The 18411-nt window shown below is 34.8% G+C and overlaps 4 protein-coding genes; 3 read left to right on the top strand and 1 right to left on the bottom strand.

The window, feature by feature from the left end:
- Positions 1-9: 9 nt before the first annotated feature.
- On the bottom strand, positions 10-1749 carry FFUJ_12048 (related to hexose transporter protein; the record flags this gene model as incomplete). XM_023571015.1 has 4 exons in its annotated part: positions 10-654; positions 731-988; positions 1063-1550; positions 1602-1749. The coding sequence occupies 4 exons, from the start codon at positions 1747-1749 to the stop codon at positions 10-12; spliced, it is 1539 nt and encodes a 512-aa protein (XP_023438037.1).
- A 677-nt stretch (positions 1750-2426) lies between these two features.
- FFUJ_12047 (related to beta-glucosidase) lies at positions 2427-5162 on the top strand (the record flags this gene model as incomplete). XM_023571014.1 has 3 exons in its annotated part: positions 2427-2827; positions 2884-3560; positions 3613-5162. The coding sequence occupies 3 exons, from the start codon at positions 2427-2429 to the stop codon at positions 5160-5162; spliced, it is 2628 nt and encodes an 875-aa protein (XP_023438036.1).
- A 561-nt stretch (positions 5163-5723) lies between these two features.
- On the top strand, positions 5724-7662 carry FFUJ_12046 (uncharacterized protein; the record flags this gene model as incomplete). XM_023571013.1 has 4 exons in its annotated part: positions 5724-6495; positions 6560-7391; positions 7445-7562; positions 7612-7662. The coding sequence occupies 4 exons, from the start codon at positions 5724-5726 to the stop codon at positions 7660-7662; spliced, it is 1773 nt and encodes a 590-aa protein (XP_023438035.1).
- A 577-nt stretch (positions 7663-8239) lies between these two features.
- Positions 8240-9029, top strand: FFUJ_12045 (related to ubiquinone biosynthesis protein CAT5; the record flags this gene model as incomplete). XM_023571012.1 has 2 exons in its annotated part: positions 8240-8443; positions 8496-9029. The coding sequence occupies 2 exons, from the start codon at positions 8240-8242 to the stop codon at positions 9027-9029; spliced, it is 738 nt and encodes a 245-aa protein (XP_023438034.1).
- Positions 9030-18411: the final 9382 nt, after the last annotated feature.

The following is an 18411-nucleotide window of genomic DNA, read 5'->3' as shown; positions in this document are numbered from 1 at the left end:
AAGATCTCTCTAGCGTTTAACATCGACGTGGCTAACCTCGCCTCCTTCCAACTTAGATGATCCTATCCCGCCATCAGAAACGTCCTTGTCGTCGAAAAGGCCTTCAATCTCCTCAAGAGAGAGGCCCTTTGTCTCAGGCAGGAGAAAATAATTGACGACGACGGATACAGCGGTAATGGAGGAAAAGACAATGTAATACTTCCAGCCGATGGCCTGCAGCGCGATCGGGTTGACAAAAGACAAGATGATCAGTGACGAGTAGATAGCAATAAAAGCCAGGCTCAGCCCCTTGGATCGAATAGAGTATTGAAGAATCTCGGTGGGGTAAGCCAGAACAAGTGGTGTATAGGCAATATCGTAATGGAAGAAGTAGATGAAGATAAATGCGATGACAGCGATACCGAGGCCGTTGGATTGGTTGATCTCAAAGCGGGCGGAACAAATGGTCCATATGATGAATGAAATCAACATACCAACGCCTGACCAGTTCCACAGAGTACGCCTGCCGAGTTTATCTACCAAGAATGCGGCGAGGATGGCGGCAAAGAAGTTGAATAACTGGAGAAGACCGTTGATCAGAGTCTGGGTATCAGGGTTCTTAACGCCAACAGTGTCTAGGACGAGAGTCAAATAATACGAGACAACACTGTTTCCCTAAGTTTCGAAACAAAATGACTTGTCAGTTTCCGAGACAATGTTAGAGGAATGACTGGGTTGATATGAGACTTACCACCCACTGAGAAAAGAGGCCCAATAAGAACGAGATCAGAACCCGTTTTCGGTTGCCGGGAGTTGCCACAAGAGCACTCCATTTAACGTCCTGAGCATGTCGGTCGAGTTCGATAGCGGTGACGATTTCGTTCATCTCAAAGTTTACAAGAGGGCTCGAGGCATCTCCGCCAGCATGATACTTGGCCAGAGTAACCCGTGCTTCATCAGCTCTGTTGTTGGCGACGAGCCATCGAGGGGATTCAGGGAGTTTCCACCACTGAGCAACGAAGAACCAAGTATTAGCAAATCAATTGACTGTCGTGTAGTATCCATCAAATACAAACTACTTACAAAAACCATTTGGAGTATGGGAAGAGCGCCCTGGAGGATAGAGGGACCTCGCCACGCCCAGACACTGTCAGGCATGTGCTTCTGGAGACCATAGGTGCTCCAAGCAGCGATAATGGATCCAAAGTAGTAGAAAGTCCAAAAGAGAGCCGTGTACACTCCTCGGTGGCTTGGGTAACACAGCTCCGAAATCAGCATAGGGCTGGGCTGTATAATAGTGATAGCGCCCATACCAACCAGGACTCGGGAAGCGACAAACATCCCGTAGTTGATAGCGGCTGCCTGGATCACCGAAGCCACTACAATGATCAAGCCACCGAGTAACAGCGTGTTCTTGCGGCCAATCCTATCCGAGAGTGTGCCACAGAATGGGAGGGCCAGGATCGATCCGAAGGATTGGGCGGCGTTGACGAAGCCTAGGGTATGGCCTTGAGGATTCCCGAACTTGTTCTTCCAGGAAGGGAGTGCCTGAAGGCCGTTCATCAACGAGCCTCATGGACAAGTTAGCGAAGCTATTAACAAGACCAAAGATTGTTTCTCACCATCGAATCCTGCAACAGACGAGGACATGAGGGGGATAAGAAGAAGGAGATTGAGTTGGACGAGGTACGAGATGCGATACCAAGGCTTCTGTTCTTTGGGAAGAACGCTAGCCAGGAGAGACTGTTCGCGATGCTGCTTAGGAGGCATTGCAGATGCGGTCAATGAAGACAGCCGATACTGATTTGAGTAAGACACGTATGTAGGTGTAAGGAACAGTGAAGAACTGCTGGTTTGATGAAGCCAGAATGCCGGATTACAAGAGCGGCATTCGCTTCCTTTTATTATTTCTTTTCCATCGCATGATTGCGGAGAACTGCTACGTTCTTTCGCTCCCCCGGTATACCACAAGATGGGGGAATCCACCTTCTCCAGATCCCCAGAATTTGCAATTAAAAACTCAATTAGAATGCTTCTGGGCCCTGATGAGTATGGGCTGAACAGTACTGTCGGTGGGGCAGCTGAGTCCTGCTCCAATAGTCTGCTGCCGGGGATAGTCGGCAAGCATCGTGAGTGGATGTTGACAAGAAGCTAACGGGGATCATCGGCAAAGACCTCAGCGATTGGTTTGGTAGAGGGATTCAACAAGCCTCTTGAACAGGGACCTGACCTGACCCGACAAAACAAACGCCCGGATGACTTTGATGAGAAAGACTTATGACTTCGCTTCGGCAAACCCATTTGATTTGACTTTCCATCCATTTTTGCTATGACTCACTTGATATCATTCGTCTTCATCAGACTCGACGACCCTCTCTCAGTACCCTTACTTCGCTTTCGCACCTCACCTGTCACCCTTCCAACCTCGACGACAATAAACAACAGGCATGGGCGACATGGAATCATTCAACCTCCCGTATGGCGAGCTTTTACAGCACCTGACTACTAGTGAGAAAATAAGCCTCCTATCAGGTAACTATCCCTCTCCACGCAGCATCACGAGAACTCCTCTAATCAACCAATGTCGTTATTTCCTAGGTTCCGACTTCTGGCATACGCAAGGTATCCCGCGACTATCGATTCCTAAACTTCGCATGTCGGACGGTCCCAACGGAGTTAGAGGCACAAGGTTCTTCAACAGCGTTCCCGCAGCTTGTCTCCCCTGCGGCACTGGACTGGCAGCCACATGGAGCCATGACATGATGCGCGAGGCCGGAGACCTTATTGCAAGGGGATGTCATGCAAAGAGCGCACATGTATGGCTGGGCCCTACAACTAACACTCAAAGGTATACAGCAGCGCTACTGTCACTACCTTCTTTTGTTGGCTGACATGTTCCAACAGGAGTCCACTGGGCGGCCGCGGTTTCGAATCCTTTTCCGAAGACCCTTTGCTCAGTGGAAGCCTGGCGAGCGCGCTTATCTGCAACGTCCAGAAAAACGGCATTGCTTGCTCTCTAAAGCACTTTGTCGCAAACGATATGGAACACGAGCGGACTCTTGTAGACTGCAGGATAAGTCCCCGAGCCCTGCGAGAGATTTACCTCCTCCCCTTCCAGATCGCCATCCGAGACGCCGACCCTTGGGCCATTATGACGGCATACAATAAAGTCAATGGACAGCACATGAGCGAGCACCAAGAGATACTACAACAAATATTGAGGAACGAATGGGGCTACCAAGGTTGCATAATGAGCGATTGGTTTGGAACATACTCTACAGCTGCAGCTATCAACAACGGCTTGGATCTCGAAATGCCAGGCCCAACAGAGCAGAGGGGAAAACAGGTCGCAACAGCGCTTGGTGTTGGCAAGATTAGCAGCAGTACAATTGACGCGAGAGCTGCCTCGGTCCTCAAGCTCGCCGATCGTGTGAGGGCGTCTAGAATTCTCGAGAGTGGCCCCGAATCATGTCCTGACACGAACCAAGATCGTAGCGTGCTGAGGAGGTTAGCGACAGAGAGTGTTGTCCTCCTCAAAAACGACGGCCATATATTGCCTTTCCGTGTCGACAAGAAGGCAAGTCGACCACATTCTTTCCATTGTCCTTCTTGCTCATCCGACTAACCCTGAAGAGCAGACCGTAGTCATCGGACCCAATTCTCAGAAGTCTTTCTTCTGCGGTGGTGGATCAGCGTCGCTCCGGCCTACACGTGTGGTCTCGATCCTTGAGGGTCTCCAAGGCCAAGTCGAACAGCCCCTAGAGCACGCCGAAGCCTGCCAGATCTACAATCAACTTCCAGTACTGGGTGATATCGTTACAGCTCCCGACGGGACGCGTGGACAATTCCTAATGAAATTTTACACCTCGCCACCAACAATGCGATTGAACAATAGCGAAATCACTGGTGCCCGGGAGGCCATAGACGTCCTGCGGCTCGACGACTCGAACGTGGTTTTGTACGACTATAGCAACCCTGCTGCACCTGATAATGTTGTGTATGCTACCATAACTGCCGACCTGGTTGTCGAGAACACGGATATGTATGCCTTTAGTCTGACTGTCGCTGGAACCGCAACATTATATCTTGACGACGATCTCATCGTCGACAATTCGCACGATCAGAAGAGGGGCACCAGCTTTTTCGGTTCCGGGAGTGACGAGAGAATCAACCACGTGCAGCTTGTCGCCAGTAGAGTCTATAAGCTGCGAGTTGAGTTTGGCAGTGCCACAACCTCCAGCCTGACCAAAGCAGGAGCACCTGTCTTTGGGGCCGGCGGTGTCCGTATTGGCTGTGCCAGGTACTCCGACGAGTCCCGTGAGCTTGATCGTGTTGTTGAACTGGCCAAGGCAGCTGATCAAGTGGTTGTTTGCGTCGGTCTAGGCCCTGAATGGGAATCGGAAGGTTCCGACCGTTCATTGTACGAACTCCCTGGGAGGCAGAATGAACTAATATCCAAAGTTACAGGAGTAAACAAGAATGTCGTTGTCATCATTCAGTCGGGCACTCCCGTATCTGGCCCTTGGGATCAAGTTCCTGCTGTGATGCAAACCTGGTACGGTGGTAATGAACTAGGCCACGGCATTGCAGACATAGTCTTTGGAAGAGAGAGTCCCTCGGGAAAACTCCCCTTGTCTTGGCCTCGTGTCATTGAGGATAATCCTTCCTTTCTCAGTCATACAAGCGAAGCCGGCATATGCTACTACAACGAAGACATTTTTGTTGGATACCGCTTCTACGAAGTAACCAAGAGAAAGGTGCAATGGCCTTTCGGCTTTGGTCTATCGTATGCGTCCTTCATCCTCGGGCAACCAAGTGTGCAGATACGAGGCAGCGGCGTCGAGGCGAGCATGCTTGTCACTGTACCTGTTCGCAACAACTCGGTCACCACAAGCGGAAAGGAAGTGATACAAGTTTATATGAGCTGTGTTACACCATCGGCAGTCAAGCGCCCTATCAAAGAATTGAAGGGGTTCACGAAACTTTTCGTTCCGGCTAGCGAAATGAGACAAGCAACCATCGAGATTCCTCTTAAGACCGCTGTGAGCGTTTGGGACGTCACAACCGATTCCTGGCTAATGGAGAGCGGCACTTACAAGCTATCTGTTGGTAACAGTAGCGATTCAGCACTGCTTTCTACTCAGTTTCAAGTGCCAGTCACTCAGCATTGGACGGGGCTATAGGTTAGCTTAGTAGGAATAATTCTATTTCCGATAACATCAAGGCCTAGGCCAATTAAAGCAAGTCCGATGAAATGCACATTGTTTGGATGTGATACACGGTCTAACGATCCAAAGAAGAAGAGGAATTCTTGTTAGATTTATACCACTATATATTTCATGGGGGCTTTCAACTCTCGGTCTCGGAATTTGATTTTAGACACCTCTGAAACTGCACAGCTGGCCTACTGAAGCTAATTGTTGCCACTTTTGTCGTCATCGGACCTCGGCAGAGAAGTATTTCTGGCGCGCGGAGATGACGGAGATGGGGGAGCAAAAGCCAGTCGGTGCCCATTTTCTCTTCTCCGAAGACTTCAGCTCTTCTCCGCTGACACAAAAGACACTAAACCAGCTATGAATTCAAGCTCCGAGGTCTCACGTGGAGCGCGAAGGCGACGCCGATATCGTACGCCCATCAGCTGCCGGCCTTGTCGGCAGAGCAAATTACGCTGCGACCGCCAGACTCCCTGCGCATCATGTAGGCGCAGAGACTGTGTCGCGCAATGCAGGTACAATCATGAGCAAATGACGCCCGCAGCTCAACCAAATGGCTGCAGCCATCCTACCAACGACGCCCAACCTTCACCCTTGTCAGTGCCTCTGCGGTCGCCAAATACCTCCCCCAGGGATGAAACCATTAGTTCACAGCCCTCACCGCCCTCAGTATTGTCGGCGTTTTGCGACGCTAGCCAACAACAGCAACAAGACCAACTACGGCGCAATCTTTACCAAGACTTTACTCAGTCTCACTGGGATGCAGTGCTGCAGAGACCTATTGATTACAGCAGGCATCCCAGCGTCCCAGCTCAGGGTACCTTTTATCAACCAGAAACTTTGTGTTTCCCATTTCCTTTTGCTTCTAAGGTTACAGTCAGTGATCTCACCAGCGCCTTGCCACCTCGCGAGTCGTGTGAGTATCTAATCATTCAGTACTTCACCCGCATATCTCCCTTCTTCCATATACTTCACGGACCGACTTTCCAGAAGCAATTTGCAGTCTTTTTCAAAGACACAGCCAGTTGCGACTTATCATGGCTGGCACTACTTTTTCTCGTGTGTTCTGCCACTCTCAAGACCATCGATGAAAGCGACGATGTCATTCGTTCCATCGCGCCGAATTCCTCTTACGGTCCCAATATAGCAGCTATATCCGACCGATATCGCGCAATGGCTATGATCTGTCTTTGTAAAGATAGATTTCTAGTTCGTTATCGCTTGAGTACCCTAGAGGCATTGCTTGTCCTTGTCTACACAATCAGTCATAATGAGGGAGCTGAACAAAGCTGGGTCATGCTCGGTTAGTCTTGCTCCCCCGCTTTCAAACTCCCCTTATTAGTAGTCTGTCTTACAGCTGAATACAGGGATGGCGTCAAATATTGGCATAGCGTTGCAGTGTAATGCAGCCAAGCCAAATCCAAATCTAACTCTTGTTGAAAGAGAACGTCGCAGACGATGCTGGGCCGGTATACTTCTCTTACATACTTACCAGGCTATTCTATTTAGAGATGTCGATATGTCTTCTCTTATATACGATTATACAACTATGCCCGCAAACGTCAACGATACCGATATTTTAGACGATCGAATTCTTCAGGCTTCGACACAACCAACGCAGATGTCTGTTATGATTTTCAAGATATCCCTGTTACGGCTTTCGGCACGCATTTGTAAAGAGCTTTCGGACGTGACGCCTCTTACTGAAGCTCGGCTCATGGCTCTGGATGCTGAGATAGCCTCGGAGCAACAGCGCTGGGCTTCCGTATTTCTCGTGGATGGAGCGCCTAGCCTGCTTGATTCCTCCAGCTACGCTCTGTGGTGTGGGCTTGATGTTTATGCGCATCAACTATATCTCCTCTTACATCGAGCATTCTCACGGCCTACCAATCGACTACTTTATCGGCCGCAGTCGAGACAGAAGTGCATAGCATCAAGCTTAGTACTTCTTGACATTCATCGGAAATGGACGGAGCTTCCCCGCTTCAGAAGCTATAGGTGGTACGCATATGGCGTGGTTGGATCTTGCGCTTTACATGGCGCTGTCACACTGGCGTCATGTCTTCTGGAACAGACGGGTCAAGGAATTGATACTTCTGCCGAGAGAAAGGCATTTGATGCCGCAGTCCTACGTCTCAGCAAATTGCAAGAACGAAGTTCCCTATGTGTGAAAGCATATCCGGTTCTTCGCCAGCTACAGTGTGTCCGCTGATGTCACGAGCCAAACCAGAGCTAACATAACGCAATAATAGGTTAATGCTCTCTCCAGACAGCATCCCCTGGTCTTCGGAAGCTGCCCAGGAATTTGAAACTAATTTTGATGACTGGATAGATCACATGCAGTGGCTCGACCCTGAGTCCATAGATTGGGTAACGTTAAAGAGTCTTGTTTTATTTATCTTATTACTAATATTAGTAGAACTTCTGGGAAGAGATTTTAAAGTCGGGGTTAAGTGATGTACCCTCTTGAGGTTTATCTTTGTCTTCAGAGGGTTGAAGTCTTTCCTAAAAAGGTCATTTAGAAGTTAGCTATATGTTATATCTTAGACTCGCCATAAATGCGTAGACTAATAATAACGACGTATATATTATTGATTTATTGAATTCGAACTTCAAAAACATTTTATTCCTGCTTTTCCCTTGTTTATTCCCTGTAACTAAGCACGTTCTTCGATGACTTGATACATGCCAATTACATTACGAAATAAGCTTCTTCTTGTGGATCGCACACGGTTACAGAAGATTTGGGACGGCATAGTGATTCTATTTATGTTTTTATGTCCCTGCAGGCTGCTCAGAAAGCTTGGTGTCCAGATGGAATGTGTACGAGAATGCGGTGCTGTACAGGGTGAGCTGCTCTCAATATGCAATTCACCGCTCTTGTTAAACTTGACTGGGGGCGTAGGCCGTACCCGAATGTAAAGTGGGGAGGAGTACCGGACCGAATCATAACCATCCCATAGATACAGTGGGAGAGATGGCTTGCCAGAGGGCTATATTAAATGGCCTCCCGCATTCGCTTCACGTAGATGCTATGCCTTCTAGCAATGGCGATCCATAATAATTTTCCGAGGGCTTTGTATAAGACTCGGCCACTATTATCACCTCCTAACGCTTGGAGATCCCCATTTTCCAATGTTTCGAGACGCCTTACAACTAGCGAACGAACACGCCACTCTGTGGAATGTTCTCCAAGGAAGCCCAAATGGGGTTCTTTGACGCCGGAGCAGCAGGATTACATTTCTGCAGCTGTAAGTCGAATCGAAGATCATGAGTCGTGTCGTAGCTCACAGCTCCCACCAGATCCGCGTGAATCAAGCAGGAGAATTAGGTGCTGTGCTTATCTACGCAGCCCAGACGCCCATTGTGGTAAAGCAACATCCAGAACTGCGGCCACTTATGCAACACATGTATGACCAAGAAGTTGGCCATCTAAGCACTTTTAATGATCTGATAACTAAACATCGGATCCGTCCAACTACTATGTATCCTTTGTGGCAGGTTCTTGCCACAGGGCTTGGATGGGCAACGGCAATAATGGGAAAGGAAGCTGCTATGGCATGCACTGAAGCTGTTGAGACGGAGATTGGTACTCATTACAACGAACAGGTCGAGGAGGTGATCAAAATCATACAGGGCTGGGAGCAAGAAGGCTATGAAGCGGGAACTGAGATACTTGAATTTCTCCAGACGCTCCGTCGTATTCGGGATGAGGAACTCCAGTACCTCGACCACGCGGTTGAACATGACGCGAAGAATGCCCCACTGCATGACTTGTTGACCGCTTTTGTCCGGACATCCTGTAGAGGGGCAATCTTTGTAAGTCAGCGAGTTTAAGATTAGCTCATTTAGTTCCTATCATACAGGAAGAAAATGGCATGACTTGAATTCCCTGATTTGTGACTGAAGGCAATACAAGATCCCTGACCATGACGCTACTGGGGGGGCCAAGACTACATCGAAACCGAGGTGTGTGATTCTTAGTGTTGGTGAGTTTGGTGTGTTTCCCCTCTACTCCCGAGGGCCGTACATCGTCTTATTCGGAATGGGGCTTGCTAGTAAAAGCCTTATGGGCTTCATGATGCCTTGGGAATAGCAGTGGATCATCTCCACTGCTAACTCCGACCATACGTGCACAGACTGAAGCCATCCCGTCCACTCTTTATGTAAAAACATCTAGATGTGTAATATAACTGCTATTGCAGAATATATAGTTAAATACTTTTATTTTATATATTTAACTATATAAGGTAATAGTATTAAAGAAAAAGTAAGGTTAAACTAAAAGTTTAAAGAAATTAAGTTAACTTTTATATAAATTAATTAATAAAAGATAAATTAACTTTAAGTTAATTATAATTAAATTTATTACTTATTAGGCTAATAATAAAAAGAAAAAATATTAATAATTAAATATATATTTAATTATAGTAATAAGCTATTATTTTACTAAAAATAAAAACCTAAAGGTTTAAAATAAGTTTAATTTTATTTATATAAATATAATTTTATTTATATAATATATATAATAAGTAAGCAAAATAGATAAGTAAATAGAATAAAAATCTTAACCTTTTTAAGATAAATTATAATAAAAATATAATAGACTATCTAATTAATTAAAATTAATTATTATAATTATTACTAAATGCCTTTAAAACTACCTAATAAGTCTTTATATTATACTTAATCTTACTATATATATTATATTATTAAATACCTAGCTTAATTAATCTTTCTTAACTATTACTTCTTAATAATTTAGCTAATATCTATATATTTATATCTATTTAATTAATTAAATTTTAATCTTTCTATATAGTTAAGCTCTTTTTATTCTATAGATATATCCTTTTTGCCTTATACTGCTAGCTAAGTATATTATTTACTTTATAAAGCTTTTAATTTTTAGCCTTTAATAAGGCAGTTTTCTATATATTTCTTATAATTGCCTTTATAAAAGACTAAAAAGCTTTAAGGATTAATTTTAAAGAGCTATTATAATATCTTTTAATTTAGCCCTAAAGGTATTTAGACTATAATCTAGCCTTAAGGACTGTTATTAAAGTCCTTAAAGTTTAAGCTTAAGCTTATTAAGCTATCTCTTTAATAAGCATTAAAGTTTATAGCTATATATTAAGCTTTAAGATTATAACTTTAGGGTTAAAAAAAGTAAGTCTAGCTTCTTTAAAATCCTTTTTAATATTTAATTTAATTATAGTCTTTTAAAAGGTAATATAAAAGGCTAGAAAGAATTTAGTTTTAGAAATATAAATTATAGATTATTTAATTAATTGCTTTATTTCTTAACTATATGCCTTTTTTAGTAGCTTAAAGTACTTAATATTAAATAGCTATAATAGGTATAAAGAATAAGGAAATATATAAAGTATAATAATATTATTAACTTTATAATATAGCTAAAAATTAATAAATTAATAACTTTTATAGCTATTAAGGATTAAAAAATAATAGGTATTAATTAATTAATTAGTTATATATTAATTAAAGTACTTTAATTAATTAAGGCTTATTTTATTATCTATTTAGCTATTTAATATTATAGTAATAACTTAAGTATTTAAAAGGTTATTATTTTAATATTAGTTAGTAAGGTAATATTAGCCTATAACTATTAAATATAAATTAATTATTTAGCCTTTTATATTAATTACTTAAATTATAATAATCTATTTTTAATTTTTAAGTTAAATTAATTTTAGGTTTTTATGCCTTTTTAAGCTAGTAATCACTATACTACTTAATATTATACTTATTATAAAGTTAGTTTTATTAAAGTTCTAGATATTATTTAATTAAATACTATACTTTATAATTATATTCTATATAAGCCTAAATTAATTATAAATAGTAATTAGATTTTTATATTAAACTTTTTAATAATTATATTTATAAAAAAAATGCATTTTAAGCTATAGTTACTACTTAATAAAATTAATAGCCTAGTACTTATTAATTAGTAATGTATTATATTTAATAAGTAGTTAATTTACTATTTCCTTAATATTATAATATTAATAGGGAAATCCTTATAAATCTAGATTTAAGATATACTTAATTATAACCTATTCCTTTTAATGCATAAGAATCCTAACTAGCAGGATAATAATTAATCCAGGCCTTAATATTATCCTAATAACACCACAGCCCACCTTTAAATAAACCTATATACCTCTTTAAATACTATTACCTTATAACTAAAGGTAATTTAATATTAAATAGTAGCAGTTATAAAAGATCTCTAGTAACTAACTATCTATAATTAGCGCTTTAACTACTATTAATAACCTTTAAGCCTGCTAAATGCATTTTTAATATCTTTAGCACCACTAAATTTACTACTTAATAACCTTAATTACTATTATCTATATAAGCGCTATTAAAGGCATTACTAAAAGTATATATTATGCCTAAAAATTAATAATTATTTAATTAACTTAAAAGTCCTAATTAAAAAGTTATTATTATATATATATATATATAATCCTTAATCCCTAATCCCTACCTTATATAGTTACGTTATAAAAAAGCAAAAATTATAAAAAATAATATTTTTTATTAAATTTAAACCTATAACTTTTAGCTTTTCTGGCATTTACTTAAAAAAGTATAATCTACCTTATATAATTACTAATATATATAACTTATAATTATCTCTATTAATACACTTTCTTATAAAGTTAACCTACTTATATAATAACCTTACTTTTCTTTAAAACAATTAGCCTTTTCTATTCTAGATTATTAATATTATAAAAAAAAGGCCCCCTAGCTATATTTATTTAGGTTTACTACTTAATTATAGAAAATCTCTATAAGATACTAAGCGAAATAAATCTATTAGCTATTTAATATTTATAGGTAAGATCCTCTAAGTAATATACTAAGATAAAACTAAGGCTAGAAGGTATAAGATAGCTTAAGTAAGTAATATAGTATTTAATATAAGGCAGTAACCCCTTATAGTTATTAAATAGGGAAGAGCTACTATCCTATTAGACTATTACCTCTTAGTATATTATATCTTTATATTACTTAAAGTAATTAATATAATTATAGGTTATATACCTTTTAATATAGTTACTATATACCTTTAATTAATATATTATTTAATATTGCCTTTTTATAGCTTTATATACTTAAATCTTTTTAAAGGCTATTATAATTATATTTTCACTATAATAGCTTAATTTAATTATAGTAACAGTCCTAATAACCCTATAGGCTAAGGATATAATGCAGTAATAAACTCTTAACTATAATAATAAGAGAAGTATTTTAATGACTTTAAGGACAATTAACATTATAATATACTACCTTTATTCTTGTTATAATAACCTTAAGGGCATGGCAATACTTAACCCACTTATAATAATAAGTCTAGTAATAATAATAAAGATAGATTTAAAGCTCTATAATTGCAATAATATAGATAATAATTAATCCTCTATAATTCTTATAAAGTAGAAAAAGATATTATTTAATAGATTAAATAATATTAAAGAATTTTAATATAAGGAGTATATTTCTATTAAATAATAAAAAAGTATTACTATATTAAGGCAGCTAATACCTTTACTATCTAGAACTTAAATACTATAAATATAATATATTAAATACTATCTTAATAAATCTTTAAATCGTTAATAGCTAATAGACTAATAGTATTACTTTAAGCTTATATCTCTTATCTTAAGTATTTTCTATAGTGGTAAGAAAAATATATTAAGGTATATAAATTATATTAATTTAATAATTAAAATTAGGCAAAACTAATTATAGTATAATAACTAAATAATACACTTTTTACTTTAGCTTCTATACTGTAAGTTCTTATTCCTTAAGATAATATATTAAAAGGATCTAATAATAATAGCACCTTTTAATAACATTAAGGAGTGATAGTAGACACTACCTAATCTATAGGCAATTTAAGTAAGAAGATCTAAAAGGAAATACTTAATATCTTTAATCTAAATAATCTAGATAATAAAGATAATTAAGGACTTATTACTACCTCTTTAGGCAAGACTATTTATATAGATATCTTTATATTCTATAAGTACCTTTTAGTATTTAAGTAATTTAGTAAATACAGTCTTATAGACTATTACATTAAGATGCTATCTAGTAAAGTAAATACTTAGCTTATATTTAAGTTAAATAGTTCTAGTTATAACTAACTCCTTAACCTTCCTATTATTAAGTTTAGTTATAAGTTTATTAAGCGGTTTAAGCATTTAGATATAGATATTTTAAATAAACTTTACTCTTTATACTATACTCCTAAAGTCGCTATATATAGGATTATACTTACCTAATAGGCTTAGTAAAAGGCCAGTCTTACTAAATAAATTAAATATATATAAGATAGCACTATTATTATAATACTATTTAATAAAATTAATATTAAAATTTAATAATTTCTTATATATTTTAGTAAAAATATATTACTAATAAGCTTTATTAAATAGTATAAGTAGCGCTAAACTATAATTAAATAATTCTATTACTCTAATGATTAAAGGGATAGAAATAATTAATAATATAAGTCTAGCTATTCCTTAAGCTATAATAAAAGAAGTCAATCTAATTGATACTTTTATAATAAGTCCTCTAGCTTATAATAATGCAATAATTGCAATTAATTAAAATAAGATAACTAATATTAAAGTAATAAACTATTATAGTTATATATAGATACCAGAAAGAGCAATAATAAATATAGTAAGTGCTATTATAATAGTAATTATAATTAATATACTTATTTACAAGATAATAACTATATATATAAAGATGTTAAGGAGGAAAAGAAGGTCTATTAGAAATAGAAGTATCCTATTATAAAAGAAAAAGATAAACTTAGGCCAGATAAAGTCAATACTAATAGTAACAGTAAGAGTATTTACTTATTGCAATTTATATCCTTTAAAGAGGCATATCTAACTTATATAATTAAAAACATATCTTATCTTAACAGTTAGAAGGAGCTATTTTATAGTACCTATTAGCAATCCTTCCTATTTTAAGCTATTCTTTAGGAATATAGCCTTACTAGAACCTATATTAAATTAGCTTAGCTAGCTAGAAAGCAAGCACCTATTAAATCTAAATAGTATAATTATTATTGCCAGGATTTCCTATCTTAAAACAGGCTTTATTAATATCTTAAGACCAGTTATATATCTTAAATAATAATAGTATCTAAATCTAAAAACACTTTTTAGGTTAATAAGATAATAGTTATATCTATAAATAAGACATTAGCGTATACTTATTATTAACTATAGGTCTATAAAATTAATGGCAATTATATATATCTTAAATTTAATGCAATAAGCTCTCTAGGAGGAAAGACAGTTTCTATCTATATTAATATAGGTTATAAGAAACCTATTACCTCTAGAGAATAGCTTTAGACTCTAAATTATACTATTAAATAAAAGACATCTATCTTTATCTAAAGAGTTAATAATAAAGTTAAAAAGCCTTATACTAAATAGATAACCTTTACCTTTTATATTAATAGTCTTAATAAAAATAGTATAGATATTAGGCTTATAGAATATACTTATAGCGCCTAGGTTTAAAATAGAATACTATTATCCTCTCTAAAAGCATTACTTAAAAATAGATAAATAGCTCCTTATAGTATTAATATTATAATAACAGATAGATATCTTTACTATATAAGTCTTAAAGACTTCTATATTCTATTTACTATCTTTTAGCTTTCTTATTAAATTAGCTATTATATTATTATAGTATAACTAATAACAGTACCTGCCTGACAGACATATCTTATTCTGGCATTATAAAAGGAAGTCCTTAAGAAAAGAATATTTATATTTAATAGCTATATTACAGAAGCCTTTAATACACTTATTAGCTTAAATACAGCTTCTAGTATAATAATTATTAATAATTCCAATAAAGATATTACCTTTTAAAAAAAATAGAAACTAAAAAATATTAAAGAATATAAAGAAGATAAAATATACTTTTCTAATATATAAAAGGCCGCTACCCTTACCCTACTAGCAACAGCCAATATAGTAACCACAGAGATATCAGGAGGTACTATAGATATTATAAACATTAAAATCTTATTAGAAATTAATCTTATACTAGAAATTAGCGCTATAGCAACTAAAAAGATTATCCCTTAGGCTATAAATACTCCTTAAGTCTCTATTTTTAGGATAGATAATAATTATATTACTATAAATATAATATAAAATATAGAAAGCGCTATCCTTAAAGATATTAAGAAAGCAGAATTACTATATAAATAACAGAAGAAAAATAAAAAAAAGTAACTACTATTAAAGGTTATAAAACTTCTTAATAACTAACTAGCTACCTTAGTAGCAACTAGCTTAGCTCTCCCTCTTATTAAGAAGCCAAAGGCAACAGTTTTAGAATCAGTACTAATAATACCTTATATCCTATATTAAGTATATATATAGAAGTAACTTAATCTTCTTAAGATTATAACTTAAGATAGAATTCATATCTACAATAATAGATCTAGCTTTATATAATAAGCTTAAGACCTCTATATTAAATATACTACTCTATAAATTAACTTAAGACTTATTTATATACCTAAAGATAAACTAATAACTATACCTCTTATAGATAACTAATATAAATAGAAAGTCTCCTAAAGACCTTATGCCTATAGACTTAAGGATTGCAATCTTATTAATTAAATCTTTAATAGACTTTATAATTAAAAGCAAATAGAATAAGTTATAAAGCCCACACCCTTTACCGCTTTTATATTTATTATCTAAAGAATTATTAATAGTAAACCTAAAGGGAAAGCTATAATTAATTTAAAAGCACTAAATAAGATAATAATTCTTAATAGCTATTTATTAATAAAATAAGAAAATATTATTACTATATTAAGAGAAGCGATATATATCTTAGTAATTAATGCTTTATTATTCTTCTTTTAGTTTAAGATAGCATTAAAGCATTAAGACAGATTTATAATTATAAGTTATAAAGGCTTAGAAAGGTTTACTATTACTTTAATAGGCTTTTATAATTTGCTAGTATATATTTAATACTATATAGATAGGCTTTTATATCTATATTAAAGTTTCTATTATGCCTTTATTAATAATATTATAATCTTCTTAAAGTCTGCCGCTAAATATGCTTAATATATAAATACTCTATTTAGACTGTTTATCTTAAAAAACTTATTTATCTCTTTAATAAAAAGCTAAATTAATTATCTAAGCACTTAAGTATTAGGATTTTATATTAATGCCTTTAATCTCTCTATAATAGTAGAAAAAGTTATAGCCTTTACTAAACTAAAGTTTTTATAGCAGCTTATTACTCTTAAGCAGTATATTAAGGCTACTAGATATATTTAATATCTTATTCTCTATTATGCTAAAATTATAAAGCCTTTATAAAAGCATAAGGTTATACTATTAGCAAAAAGAAGAAAAACTAATAAGATTATTAATAGAAATAAAGGCAAAAGAAAGTTATATACTAAAAATATATATTACAATCCTACTCTAGTAGAAAAGATTACCTTCTAAATAATTTAAAAGCAAATTATATCTAGTTAAAAATTAATTTATTTTAATCCTAAAAAGTATCTTTTTCTTTAACTAAATACCAGTATTTAAAAGGGATTTAAAGCCATTCTCTATTATATTAAAAATAGATATATTTAAAAAAAAGGGATACAGATCCTATCTAATATAATTATACCTATTTACTTTATTAGCTAAACTCTATTTAGGGCTAAAACTTAATATAGACCTATAGAGCTAAAAATAGCAGCACTTATCTAGGCAATAAAGCAACTTAAGGCATATATTAAATTATTAAAGAGATTACTTATAGTCTTTATAAATTATTTAGCAATAAAGTAAATTATAAAGAAAACAACTCTTAATATAACTAGTACTAATAGAACTAATTGATATCTTATTAACACTTCTATTTACCTTTTAGAATATAATCTATATATCTTTTACATTTCTAGAAAAAAGAACTTTATCTCTAATACTCTTAATTATCTTAAAGCTCTAAAGATTAATAAAAATATTAAGAGACTTTACCCTAACTATACTATACTTAATAATATATATATAGGTATAAAATTATTAATATCTTAAGAGATAAAAGATAAATTTATTTAAAAATATATTAATAATATTAAGTATCTGCCTATTCTTAAGATAATTCTTAAAGTAAATAATAAGCCAGTTAATACTAACTAACTAAATAGTAAAAATGCTATTTTTACTTTAAAATATAGCATGCCTTTTACTCTAAAAGATAGACTACTATATTATAAGTAAACTAATAGATATCTTTAACTCTATATTCTATACACTATAATTAATAAAATCCTAAAGATAGCATATAATAATTAATATTACTTTAGCATAAAGAGAATAATAAAAAAACTATTAGAATTATTAATCTATAACCTAACTATAAAAATTTATAAGCATATTTATAAATATAAAATATATTATCTAGGACAGATAGATTATTAATAAAGAATCGGTAACTATATACTAATTTATCCTCCTATTATATTAATATATATAATTACAATTAACTTTATTACCGATCTTCTGCCAGTCCCTTTTGCTAAAAGTCTATAGGCCATTTTAAAATTTAATCTCTATAATTAGCTTATAATAGTCACTTATGCAATAAGTAAATAATATCTTTTTATACCTAAATACTTTATATATACTACTAAAAATTAAGTAATTATATTATTAAGATAGCTACTTCTTATTAATTAAGGCATCCCTAAAATAATTATCTTTAATTATAATAGAAAGTTTACTTCTATATTTTAGTAAAAGCTATAAAAGGTATTTAGCTGCAAGCTTATAATAACTACTATATATTATCCTAAAGCAAATAGTTTATTTAAATAGAAAAACTAAATAGTAAAAGTTATACTATACTTTTATTATATTAAGTATCCTTTCTCTAATTAATCCTATATTCTTCTAGCACTTCAATAAAATCTTAATAGAACTTATAATATAGAAACTAAAATAAGTATATATAAATTTATTTATAGCTTTAAATCTATAAGTACTCTTAATATAATAATGCCTATAAAGGATATTATAGATCTTCCTTATCTTTAAGAAATTACTTATAAAAAAGTATAACTAGTAATAGATTTTAT

This window comes from Fusarium fujikuroi, chromosome FFUJ_chr11 (assembly GCF_900079805.1).
Source record: "Fusarium fujikuroi IMI 58289 draft genome, chromosome FFUJ_chr11".
NCBI lineage: Eukaryota > Fungi > Ascomycota > Sordariomycetes > Hypocreales > Nectriaceae > Fusarium > Fusarium fujikuroi.
This window is presented reverse-complemented; position numbering and strand designations above follow the sequence as displayed.